Genomic DNA, 13283 nt, shown 5'->3' on the forward strand with positions numbered 1-13283 from the left:
TTCTGTTCCAGCATGACTGTTCCCCTGTGTTAAAAGCCAGCTCTATAAAGACATGGTTTAAAGAGTTTGGTGTGGAGGAACTTGAGTGTCCTGTGCAGAGCCCTGACCTCAACTCTACCGAACACTGATTTTGAGCCAGGTCTTTTCATCCAACATCCGTATCTGACCATGCAAAGGGCTTAAAATCCCCACAGGCACTCAACAATCGTGTTAAAAAGCACTCCCAGTAGAGTGGAGCCTGTTATAGCCACAAAGAGGGGAACGGGAAGGGAGGAATATGAGAGTCAACTCTATATTAGTGGCCTTTGCTGTGGAATGAGATGTCCAACAAGCTCATGGTTGTAGTGATATAATGTATAGTGTAGTCCGGAGTAGATAATTGATATTTAGGTGTTAGTATGATGACTATAAATTATATTGTCCTGCAGCAACACACCAGGCTCTCCAGAGAGTGCATTTATTTGACTTCCAATACAGAATAAAGTCCAAATTCCACAGATGATACAAATCCAACTGAGTAGTTCAAAGTCCTATCTGACTAGATCAGCTCTAGACCTGTGCCATACCCAGAGAATACACCGAGAATATTCTGATCACTTCTAGACCTGTGCCATATTCATACAGAGAATATACAGAGAATATTCTGATCACTTCTAGACCTGTGCCATATTCATACAGAGAATATTCTCAGTGACAAGACTCACCTCCAGGATTATATTCCCTATTCACTGAATAGCTGGGCAATTTGATTGACCGTCTTTGATCTACATCCTGTCTTTCAGAGTGACAGATAATGACCCCAGGCGGAGATGGCCTCAATCATCAACTATTCCTAATTTTCCATTCTTCCATACTAATAAGCTTCCTAATTAGATTACATGTGGCCTGAGTAATGGTTTGATGTGTAAAATAGACGCATCCTGTCTCTTTGCCTATTGACAATCGACACGCGTCTTTTGATGTGTAACATGTAATTACAGGTTTGATGTGTAAAATAGACTTATCCTGGACCTTTGCATATTGACAATCGACAAGCCGCTTTTGATGTGTAAGGCCTCGTACACACCACCGGATCTATCCGCTGGAATTGATCCGCAGATCAGTTCCAGCGGATAAATCCGGTCGTCTGTATGGCCTAGCGGATATTTATCCGCGGACATTTCTCGGCCCAATCGATTTCAAGTGGATATCAATTTCTTAGCATGCTAAGAAATGTATCTGCTTGAATCGGGTCCAGCGGATTGATCCGGTGGTCTGTACAGACTCACCGGATCAATCCGTCCGCTCCCCTCCCTCGCATGCGTCGTAATGATTCGACGCATGCGTGGAAGTACTTACCTTCCAGCGTCGCGCACGTCGCCGCGTCATCATCGCGGCGACGGCGCGACACGTCACCGCGGATGAATTCCGCGCGGATTTTGATCCGATGGTGAGTACAAGCCATCGGATCCGATGGTGAGTACAAGCCATCGGATCCAAATCCGGCGGACCGTTTCCAGCGGAGATCCCCTCGTGTGTACGGGGCCTAACATGTAATTATCTTAGCAGGTACCAAATGTCAACTGAAATCTGGCCTGGTCAATTTTGGACTTATAATATAATAATACAATATATATATATATAATATCCCACACAAATTGGCCAACATATATTACAATGGTCGAATGTCAACAAACGTTTGGCCACATAACGTATTTTTTTCACCTAGCTGTTTTTCAATTGATATTTTTTTTGTCTCCTGGCAGGATGTGTGACCGGTATGGGGATAGCTCCTCCGAGGGCATTGCGTACATGGATCTGCTGCACAATATCGGAATCTCTGTCTCATGCGCTGATGACATCAATGGTGTGAGCACTGACATCCTAAAGAGAAATCAATACCAGGAGGAACTAAGACAGTCTGATCATTGTGACAGGTAACAACTACTATATTAGCATGAGCAGGAGTTACAGAAGTAAGAACGCCAAATAATGTGAAACATGACTTTTGGGGAGATTTGAAAGGGTTTCATCAAATATAAAATACAACAAGATAGCTGCACCAATAAAGAAAAGGGGGAAAACTGTCATCAAAGCTAGACAGCTTTATTAATGGACTGCACACACTGTACCCTTCCACCGTAGGTCTGCCTACTAATGCAAATCACCCATCCAGACTTTATCCTAGAGATAGCTACTGGCCACTTAATTAAAACAAGGTGTACACCCACATGTAGGGCCAGAGCTTTTTTTCTCAGAAAATAGGTGCAGGAACTCAACCACGACCCCGTTCAGATTTAACAAACAGTAGAAAGGTCTTAAAGGGGCATTAAATACCAGGATTGCATTACATACAAAGTGTTCAGGGGGTTACATGCAGAGTGCAGAACTGTCACTTGTAAACACAGAAACCGGACTTCTGTGTTTACAAGTGATTGTGGTGAGCAGGCACCAAAGGGTCTGAGCCAGAGGTGGTGGAACTGAGTTCCCCCTGAAAAAAAGCCCTGTGTAGGTCACTGGTGGACACAGCTAAAGTGGTTAAGAGGAGCAAGTCAAACATTAATGGTTCACAGACTCGAAAAGGCAAAAAAAACCTAATTATTTATATGTACAAACAAGAGCTGACAGCGCTCAGGGGCTGGGGTGATCATGGTTAAACAGTAATAGCAATGACCCACAGAATGCATCTGATGTACTAGTTGAGGATTTATTCACAAATAAAGATTAAAACAGTGTGTATTCCTTTGAACATTGATAGTAACATTATCACGCTGACTGGAGGCTGGCTAAGGCACTGGTGGATCACTGTGTCCTGGATGGGGAAATCCAGAGTAGCCGACCATTAAAGCCGCAGGTTGTACCAAGTAGGCAAAGAATCCATTCCGGGCCTGCCGTCGTGTAAGGATGGCATCACTGGAGCCCTGGGCGCAGGCATGGTACCCGGAGGGCAGGGCTGCTGTCGGCTGCGTGTGTGGGAGTCGTTGCTGGAGCCCTGGGCGGAGACACAGTACCCATAAGAGGAAGCTTCCGTGGTCAGCGTGGAATGCAAACATCCCTGTTGCCATGACTATGCATTTTGCATGCATGCGCTTTGTCAAGACAAAGTGCATGCACGCAAAACACGTAGTCACGGCAACAGGAATGTTTGCGTTACACGCAGATCATTTAAGCTTCCTCTTATGGGTACTGTGTCTTCGCCCAGGGCTCCAGCAATGCCCCCCCCTCCGAATACCATGCCTGCGCCCCCAGGGCTCCAGTGACGCCATCCTTACACGCCGGTGTTCCGGCAGATTAGGCGACCCGTCAGATTTTGTAATGGAAGTGACGTTCTGTCACGGCCATCTTGGTACAACCCACACTAGGCCACAGTAAGGATACAGTGAGAAGGCGGCAAGCGGACATCTTTTTACACCCACTGGAGTCTTGCATTTCACACTTATTTTTACCAGTAAATTGAGTATATATAGTGAAATACAGTAAAACCTTGGATTGCAAGCATAATTCGTTCCAGAAACATGCTTTTAATCCAAAGCACTTGTATATCAAAGCTTTTTTTTTTACAGGGTATTAAAAAGAAGAGAGGCACCTCTAAGTGTAGCAATGCGTTGCTAAATGTTGTACCTTCATTAAATGTAACCATATTGCCAAACTTAGAGGCTCTTCTCTTCTTTTTTATACTCAGTATTGTGACATGACGCTACTCTTATATCAAGACATCGCTTGTATATCAAGGCAAAATTTATTAAAACATTTTGCTTGTCTTGAAAAAACCAAGTTACTCTCAAACCAAGGTTTTACTGTACAGTATATTGAAATCCATCTGACTGTTTTGATGTTTAATTTTAAAAGCAGCGGCAAGCCTGCTGATCTCACAGGTTTGCTAATCTGACAGAACACCTGTGCATTTAAAATTCAACATCAAAACAGCGACACGGATTTCTGACATCCCCACTGCAAACAGTCTGAGCACAGGCAGCACAGCTCCTTATTATAAAAATAAATACAAATTCCATAAATATTACCTATAGTTTGTAGACGATATAACTTTTGTGCAAACCAAACAATATACTCTTATTGGGATTTTTTTTTTTACCAAAAATATGAAGCAGAATACATATTAACCTAAATTGATGAAGAAATTAGTTTTTTTTACATTTTTCATTGGATGTGTTTTATAGCAGAAAGTAAAAAATATAGGCCTAGATTCACGTAGGGCGGCTTTACGTTGTGCGGGCGTAGCGTATCTTATTTACGCTACGCCACCGCTACTTAGAGAGGCAAGTGCTGTATTCACAAAGCACTTGCGTCATAAGTTACGGCGGCGTATCGTAAATCGGCCGGCGTAAGCGCGCGTAATTCAAAGTAGGCAGGTCGTGGGCGTGTTGTATTTAAATTAAGCGTGACCCCATGTGGATGCATGGCCGAACGAACGGCGCATGTGCGCGCATGCTCAGTATCACGTCGTATTTACGCCCAAAGATACGCCGGCTCAATGCCTGTGACGTGAAAGTAACCTACGCACAGCCCCATTCACGTACGACTTACGTAAACAACGTAAAAAGATACGCTTGTTCCGACGTCCATACCTTGCATGGGCTGCGCCACCTAAAGACCTGCTTTATCTTTACGCCGGCGTATGTCTTACGTAAACGGCGTAACTCATTTCGACGGGCTTACGTATGTTCGTGAATCGGCGTATCTTGCTCATTTACATATTCGACACGGAAATCAACGGAAGCGCCACCTAGCGACCCGCGTAAATATGCACCCCAAGATACAACGGCGCAGGAGACTTACGCCGCTCGTATCTTGGCCAAATCTATGCGTAACTGATTCTATGAATCAGGCGCATAGATACAACGGCGGCCATTCGGACTTACGACGGCGTATCTGGAGATACGCCGTCGTAAGTCTTTGTGAATCTGGGCCATAGTTTTTTTTTTTTTTTTTTATTTGACAGCTTTTTTTTTTTATAGCGCAAAAAATAAAAACCGCAGAGGTGATTAAGTGCCATCAAAAGAAAGCTCTATTTGTGGGGAAAAAAGGGACATACATTTTATTTGGGTACAGCACGCAATTGTCAGTTAAAGCACTGCAGTGCAGTATCGCAAAAAATGGCCTGGTCATGAAGGGGGATAAATCATCTGGAACTGAAGTGATTAAAGAACAGTGGCCTGGATTCAAGACGCAATTGCGCCTGTGTAACCATAGTTACACAGCGCAATTGCTTACTTGCCCCGGCGTAACGTATGCTCCTGATTCAGGAACCTCGTTACGCCGACTGCAGCCTAAGATATGCGCGGCATAAGGCTCTTATGCCCGCATATCTTAGGCTACATTCTTGCGATGGCCGCTAGGTGGCGTTCCTGTTGTGCTCAGCGTATAGTATGCAAATTGCATACTAACGCTGATTCACAACGTTACGCGAGCCCTGCGTACGCAGTTTACGTCGTCTCCGTACGGCATTTTTCGCATAAGGCTGCCCCTGCTATTAGCAGGGGCAGCCAATGTTACGTATACCCGTCGTTCCCGCGTCGCGAAATTTCAAATTTACGTAGACGCCATTCACGTTCACTTTGAAGCAAATGACGTCCTTGCGACGTCATTTGCCGCAATGCACGTCGGGAAAGTTTCCATGCGCTCTACGATCGGCGCGGGAACGCGCCTAATTTAAATGATTCCCGCCCCCTACGGGATCATTTAAATTGCGCGCGCTTACGCCGGGCATTTTGCCGGCGCGCCCACGCAATTTACGGAGCTACTGCTCCGTGAATCAAGGGCAGCGCAGTAAATTTGCGGGGGCGCAGGGCAAAAACGTCCCTCCGTAAAAAAAGTGCAATTGTACCTGAATCTAGCCCAATAATTGTTATCAAACTGTTATGGGTAAAGACCCGATTTAACGAAAACTAAAATATATGATTAAGGTAGCTTCCCTTTTAAAATACTGTAGTTAAAAAAACAAAAACAAAACATTGCATTCCTCCATCCCTAGTCAAGCAGCGATTGTTGTCTAAAAAACAAGCGTATCTTAGCCATATATGCTACATATTCCTTTGATATGCACCTAGCATTTTCAATGTACTTTTAGTAAAGCAATTGTTTTATTTGCACCTTTTCCCTCTCTTGGAAGAATGAGGGAGATTGAAAACCAAGCCAGCACTTTATTGCGGAATTTTACTGTGGACGAGGTGATCGACAAGCTGAAACAATGTATGACAAAGAACGGATTTACCGTCAAGGAAAGCTTTCTAGCCTGCAGCAGGCAGCCAGATGGAAAAGTCTCATTGAAAGATTTCAGAAAGGTAAGAGAAGCTTTCCACTACACTCGGCTCCAACTCAAGGCATTTGTGACTACATTCAGATCGAGGGAACTGAAGAGGGTGCAGAGGAGTCAGTAGACTCTTTAGAGTTCAACAAACGTTAAACCATCTCCCCTTTTTAATGTCTGGTGCTCTTTAAAGGTATTGTAAAGGTTTGTTTTTTATTTTCGAAATAGATTCCTTTAAGCTAGTGCATTGTTGGTTCACTTACCTTTTCTTCGATTTCCCTTCTAAATGTTTTTTTTCTTTGTCTGAATTTCTTACTTCTTGTTTCTCCTCCGTAAGCTTGCCCCTGTTCTGGCTGGGGGTTAGTCAGCCAGAACAGCTTACTGAGGAGGAACAGGAAGTGAAGAAATTCAGACAAAGAAAAAAAACATTTAGAAGGGAAATGGAAGGAAAAGGTAAGTGAAACAACAATGCACTAGCTTAAAGGAACCTATTTAGAAAATAAAAAGCAACCTTTACAACCCCAGTTGGCTCTCATGTGATAGATTGAGTCCTGTGCAACAGTACAGTCTGTACAAACACTATCTGGGAATCCAATAAATCCCTAACAATACTTTTCTGATGGAATGGCCCTTTGAAATCACTGCTGCCCATTTCGGTAGCTTTACTGACCCGTGTGGGAGATTCAGATAATTCCTGTTGCACCAAATTAAAAAATAATTACCTCCAGTTTGTAGAAAAACGTTTTTTTCCTTTAAAATAACAAACATGTTATACTTGCCTCCACTGTACAGTTCGTTTTGCACAGCGTGGCCCCGATCCACGTCTTCTGGGGTCCCTCAGCGGCTGTCTCTGGTCCTCCCTGCAAGTACTGACCACAGTCATGCGAGAGCTTGCATGGTGGTGACTAATTGCGGGCGCGCTCCCGTGATACAGCGAGCGGCCATAGCCGCCCCTCCGCGCGCCGTGTCACTGCATGTGATTAACAGCAGGGCCAGCCAATGGGGTCCCATGGTGCTAAAGCAGAATGGACAGACGGTGCTGTAACCTCATGCCATGCCATGCCATGTGTAAAATAGAGGAACTTTTTTAAACACTGACCAGACCTGCAGTGAAACATCAAATATTATAAAGACTTTGGGCACACTCTACAGAAAACTTATATTTTCATAATACATTAGCAAACAGTGACATACCTTGAGGAGCAGGACATGAAGAAGAAGTCAGCCTTTTGTAGATCAAACTGGGGATGCTCTAAAATCACATTTTAATTCACTTTTATATACAAGCAGCACCCAGTGGCATGAAGGGAGAAGTGCACGTCTAAAGGGAAGCCAGGGGTGCTGTACATTTTAAAACACTGGGAAGGGACACTGGCTGCGTGCCGCTGATGATTTTCGGCTTAACGAGCCGCTCTGCTTTAGGCCCCCAACAGTGACAGGGCCCTGGGCAGCTGCCCCTGTTTGCCCTATGGTAAAGACGGCCCTGTATACAGTATTTTGCAATTAAGTAACATTTCTAATCATATGAAGTTAAGCATAAGAGTCCCCCTTTACATCTGAATCCACAGAGTTATGCTTTTACATCTGAATCCACTTGCAGAGTTATCTTACACTGTAGACTCTGATGTAAGGGAGAACTATGGGGACTCTGACATAAGGGATGCTCTGGGAACCCTGATCTAAGGGGAAACACTGAGAACTCTGATGTATGGAGAGGACTCTGATATAAGAGGGAACACTGTGGCTTCTGGTGTAAAGGGGAACTCTGATGTAAAGGGTGCTCTGAGAACCCTGATTTACCTTGGTGTACTTAGAGGCAGGAGAGAGAAGGAGGAAGACTTCAGTCACAGACAGGGATGGACGGTGAGCTCCCTCACCCCTTGGCAGTCAGCACCTCTCATCCAGATGTATCTGAGGCTGCTGGACTTCAATTTTCTGGCCCCCGCTTTCCTTTTCTGAGTCACAGTGCCAGGGATTGGAGTGTGGGCAGAAACAGATGGGTAGGAGCGGGAGGAAGAGGTGCAGATCGAGCCCTCTCTTCTCACCCGTGTGTGTGTGTGTGGGGGGGGGGGGGATTGTTAGTGCTGGCTTTGTGCAGTGTGAAAGAAAGTGTAACAGACACTCTCGAATTCGACAACTGCAGCAGACAACCCTGCTGGGAGTCATACAGTCATACTCCAGTCTGAATAATGTGTCCAGATTTCAGCCAGTTTGAAACCCGGACACATGATTCCAAACCTGAACTGTCCAGGTGAATCCCGGACAGGTGGCAACCCTAATCTGTATGGGTACCCTGGTCTCAGTGTGCCTCTACATGCAGTGCCCCAGATTTGTGTCTCTGTTTATAAAAAGGTGAATTAATCGGTTACCCGCACACATTTGCCATTGAAATGCTAGGCGTGTCTTAGACACGCATTATGAATTACCCCATATGTCTGCCCTTCATGTATGTTATCAGACGTGTGGGTCCCCCAATCTTCTCAGTGCAGGACCCTGACATTTCTACTCACACCTCTAGATGTGCTCTCGTGAATCATTTGATACCAATTTTGCAACAGTCAAACAAAACTTGCTGGAAACCGGAAAAAAAATAGGTACAGTAAAACCTTGGTTTGAGAGCGTTTTGCAAGACAAGCAAAATGTTTTAATACATTTTGCCTTGATATACAAGCGATGTCTTGATATAAGAGTAGCCTCATGTCACAACTGAGTATAAAAAAGAAGAGAGGAGCCTCCAAGTTTGGCAATATGGTTACACTTAACTAGATGCCGACCACCCGCCGCAGTTCTACGGCGGCAGGTTGGCTCTCCTGCGCGAGAGCCCGTAGCTCTACGTCGGCTCTCAAATCGGCCACTAGGGGCCCGGCGATCGCGATCACCGCCAGGCACCCACGATCGCTCATTACAGAGCGAGAACCGGGAGCTGTGTGTGTAAACACACAGCTCCCGGTCCTGTCAGGGGAGAAATGCCTGACCGGCTGTTCATACAATGCGATCAGTCATTTCCCCTAGTGAGTCCACCCCCCTACAGTTAGAACACACCCAGGGAACATACTTAACCCCTTCCGCCCCCTAGTGTTAACCCCTTCCCTGCCAGTGGCATTTTTATAGTAATCAATGCATTTTTATAACACTGATCGCTATAAAAATGCCAATGGTCCCAAAAATGTGTCCGAAGTGTCCGCCGTATTGTCGCAGTACCGAAAAAAAATCGATGATCGCCGCCATTACTAGTAAAAAGAAAATATTAATAAAAATGCCATAAATCTACCCCCTATTTTGTAAACGCTATAACTTTTGCGCAAACCAATCAATAAACGCTTATTGCGATTTTTTTTTTTACGAAAAATATGTAGAAGAATAGGTATCAGCCTAAACTGAGGAAAAAATTGTTTTTTTTATATATTTTTGGGGGATATTTTTTTATGGTAGAAAGTAAAAAATATAAATTTTTTTCAAAATTGTCGCTCTATTTTGGTTTATAGCGCAAAAACTAAAAACCGCAGAGGTGATCAAATACCACCAAAAGAAAGCTCTATTTGTGGGAAAAAAAGGACGCCAATTTTGTTTGGGAGCCACGTCGCACGACTGCGCAATTGTCAGTGCCGAATCGCAAAAAGTGCTCTGGTCTTTGACCAGCAATATGGGCTGGGGCTTAAGTGGTTAATGAAGGTACAACATTTAGCAACTTATTGCTACACTTAGAGGCGCCTCTCTTCTATTTTATACCCTGTAAAACAAAAAATGCTTTGATATACAAGTGCTTTGGATTACAAGCATGTTTCTGGAACGAATTATGCTTGCAAACCAAGGTTTTACTGTATTTGATTCTTTCTTCCCAGTCTAATTCTCAATGGCGTATCCTCTGTCACATCCATTTAATGATGACATGTTACATAATAGCGATTACAGGTTGACTCGGGGCTCGCACTGATAAAAAGGCTGCGAGACTTCTTAGCACAATGAGAACAGTGTCAAGTTGTTAATGAGAGATTTTTCATTCTGTTAACACCTCCCGGTGCCCCACTAGCCAGAAATCATCCTCGTTACACACTTCGCAATTAACACATGCCGGAGAGAGACATACAGAAAGGTATCAATGGCTGCTTTTCTGTGTCCGAAAAAGGAAAGCATTTCCCCCAATTACTGCTGAAATACAGGACCGTGTTATAGAGAACGTTCTGTTTACTGTTTTCTTATTCTGGATCTAGACACCAGATCTTTAATGATCCACTTAAAGGACTGCAAAGCACATATGCATTACATAAATAAAGCAGATTTTTTTTATCTGGAATACAGTTGTTCAGTAATTGCTACACTTAGCGAACGTCATTTTTTATGAGACTTTTGCTTTTTAATGATCCTTTTCCATATTTGTAATATTTGTATGTATCTGTTTAAAGCTTATCTAAACCCAAGAACACAAATGTAATAAATTGCAGAAGACCAGCCTTTAGATGAAGTGGCTGCATCCTTTTATTTTTTTGTTCAGTCTCCTATTCCCTTTATTTCCACCTGGTGATGCTGCCAGTTATAGAGTTACAACCAGTGGCGGTGCGTCCATAGTGGGTGCAGGAGCGCCGCCCCCTCTCTCCTGCACTTGTCAATCTCCAATAGATAGATTCATGCATTGCATGAATCTATCTATTGTCGCCGCTGCCGCCCCCTATTCAGGTGTCCGGCCCCTTGTTGAGCGCCGGCCATCTGAATTACAGCGGCGGGGGTGTTTTGGAAGTGCCTATTAGAGAAATAGGTTTCCTGATTAGAGCCTGTGGACTCTAATAGGCTTCCAAATTGTTAAACAGCGGGCGCACTGCTCTGCGCTCCCTGTTTAAATAGTGCTATGTTAGGGAATCACTTCCCTAACACTGACCCGCCTCTCAGCCAATCAGGTGCAGCGATCTGGTTACTGGTCACCTGATTGGCTGAAGCGACAGGCGCTAGGCGTCCAATCATAGCATCTCTAACATGAAGAGGATGGGAGAAGACCTCAAGGACTCGGAGGGAACGTGGAGGATGGCGCTGACCCGAGAAAGGTAAGTTCTGGGCGGGGGGGCAAACTGGCATCATTTGATGGGGCAAACTGGCATAATTTGATGGGTAAACTGGCGGCAATTTATGGGAAAAACTGGCAGCATTTGATGGGGCAAACTGGCATCATTTGATGGGGCAAACTGGCATCATTTGATGGGCAAACTGGCGGCAATTGATGGGCACAGTGGCTGCGTTTGATGGCACAGTGGCTGCGTTTGATGGCACAGTGGCGACAATTAATGGGCACAGTGGCGGCAATAGATGGGCACAGTAGCTGCAATTGATGTGCACAACGGCTGCAATTGATGTTTTTTTTTCAGTTTGTTTGCGCCCCCCCCCCCCCCAAGAAAATGTTGAGCACCAGCCTCCGCTGGTTACAACATTCCTTTACTACACTGTAACTATCTATGGAGGAGCAGCTTCTTTATAATTCCGGGAGGTGGTGTTCTGTAGTCCACAGAGATAGATCAGAATAGTTTAACTGGTAGCAGCAAAGGCAGAGGGCACAAGAAGGTTTTTCGATTCCTGTCAGGATATCTTTTCGCAATTACCGAACAGATATAACAAAACGCATTCAATATTATATAAAGTATTTAACAGGTACCAAAAAATAAACAAGTAAAACAAGTACACGAAGCCCGTTGTTGGAGATATATACACATTAAAGACAGTCTGAGACTTTTCCAATTCAAGGGCAGAACCAAAGGTTCTCCTGAAAGCTCACAGCCCTCCACCCCACTAATGTCTTTGCTGGGCTCCCCTACTGTTCTACAAATACTGTAGCTGCAGACTTTTAACCACTTAGCCTCCATTCACACCTCCGCGACAACGGCGTACGGCGTAGGCGGCGTATTTTGCCGCGAGTGTGAAACTTTTTTTTTTTTTGACAAAGCATTCCCATTGCTGTCAATGGGCGAACGCCAATGTCGCCTGAAAAAAAGGGTCCGGGACTTTTTTTCAGGCGACAGGCGTTCGGCGTCTATGAAATGTGAACCATCTCCATAGACAGCAATGGGAATTCTCCCCTCTAGCGGCAGAAGCGTCCGGCGTCGGGTGTTTTGTCGCATAGATGTGAATGGAGCCTTAAGCCCCGGACCAAAATGCAGCTAAAGGCACAGGCACAGGCCAGGTTTTGCGATTCGGCACTTACTTTTTTCTATAATAAATATATAAAAAAAACATTTTTTTTCCTCAGTTTAGGCCGATACGTATTCTTCTACATATTTTTGGTAAAAAAAATCGCAATAAGCGTTTATCGGTTGGTTTGCGCAAAATTTATAGCGTTTACAAAATAGGGGATAGTTTTATTGCATTTTTATTTTTATTTTTTATTTTTTTACTACTAATGGCGGCAATCAGCGATTTTTTTCGTGACTGAGACATTATGGCGGACACTTTGGACAATTTTGACACATTTTTGGGACCATTGTCATTTTCACAGCAAAAAATGCATTTAAATTGCATTGTTTATTGTGAAAATGACAGTTGCAGTTTGGGAGTTAACCACAGGGGGCGCTGAAGGAGTTATGATTCACCTAGTGTGTGTTTACAACTGTAGGGGGGTGTGGCTGTAGGTCTGACGTCATCGATTGTGTCTCCCTATAAAAGAGATCACACAATCGATGCGCCGCAGTGAAGCACGGGGAAGCCGTGTTTACATACGGCTCTCCCTGTTCTTCAGCTCCGGGGAGCGATTGCGAGGAGGTGGCTAGAAACGAATAGCCGCCCCCTCATCCCGGATCGCTCCCAGACGATTTCCGACTGCCGCATGTACTGGGGGGGGGGGGGGGTCCCGACCCACGGAAAGGCAGGGACGTACATGTATGCCCATCTGCCTGTACGTGCCATTCTGTGGACGTATATGTACATGCGGCGGTCGTTAAGTGGTTAATAGGATTTATATAGCGCCAACAGTTTCCGCAGCGCTTAACATAATGAAGGCAGCCATTACAGTTACATAACAATTTGGTACAATAGGGATCAGAGGGCCCTGCTCATTAGA

The 13283-nt window shown here is 44.6% G+C and overlaps 1 protein-coding gene across 1 annotated transcript in view; it reads left to right on the forward strand.

The window, feature by feature from the left end:
• EFCAB6 (EF-hand calcium binding domain 6) overlaps nucleotides 1–13283 on the forward strand; it is a 257858-nt gene that overhangs the window by 159144 nt on the left and 85431 nt on the right. Inside the window, exons 16-17 of the mRNA XM_040345822.1 lie at nucleotides 1746–1916; nucleotides 6110–6281. Coding sequence (XP_040201756.1) covers nucleotides 1746–1916; nucleotides 6110–6281 — 343 coding nt within the window. The remainder of the gene's footprint in view (nucleotides 1–1745; nucleotides 1917–6109; nucleotides 6282–13283) is intronic.

Source organism: Rana temporaria, chromosome 3 (assembly GCF_905171775.1).
Source record: "Rana temporaria chromosome 3, aRanTem1.1, whole genome shotgun sequence".
NCBI classification, from domain to species: Eukaryota; Metazoa; Chordata; class Amphibia; order Anura; family Ranidae; genus Rana; species Rana temporaria.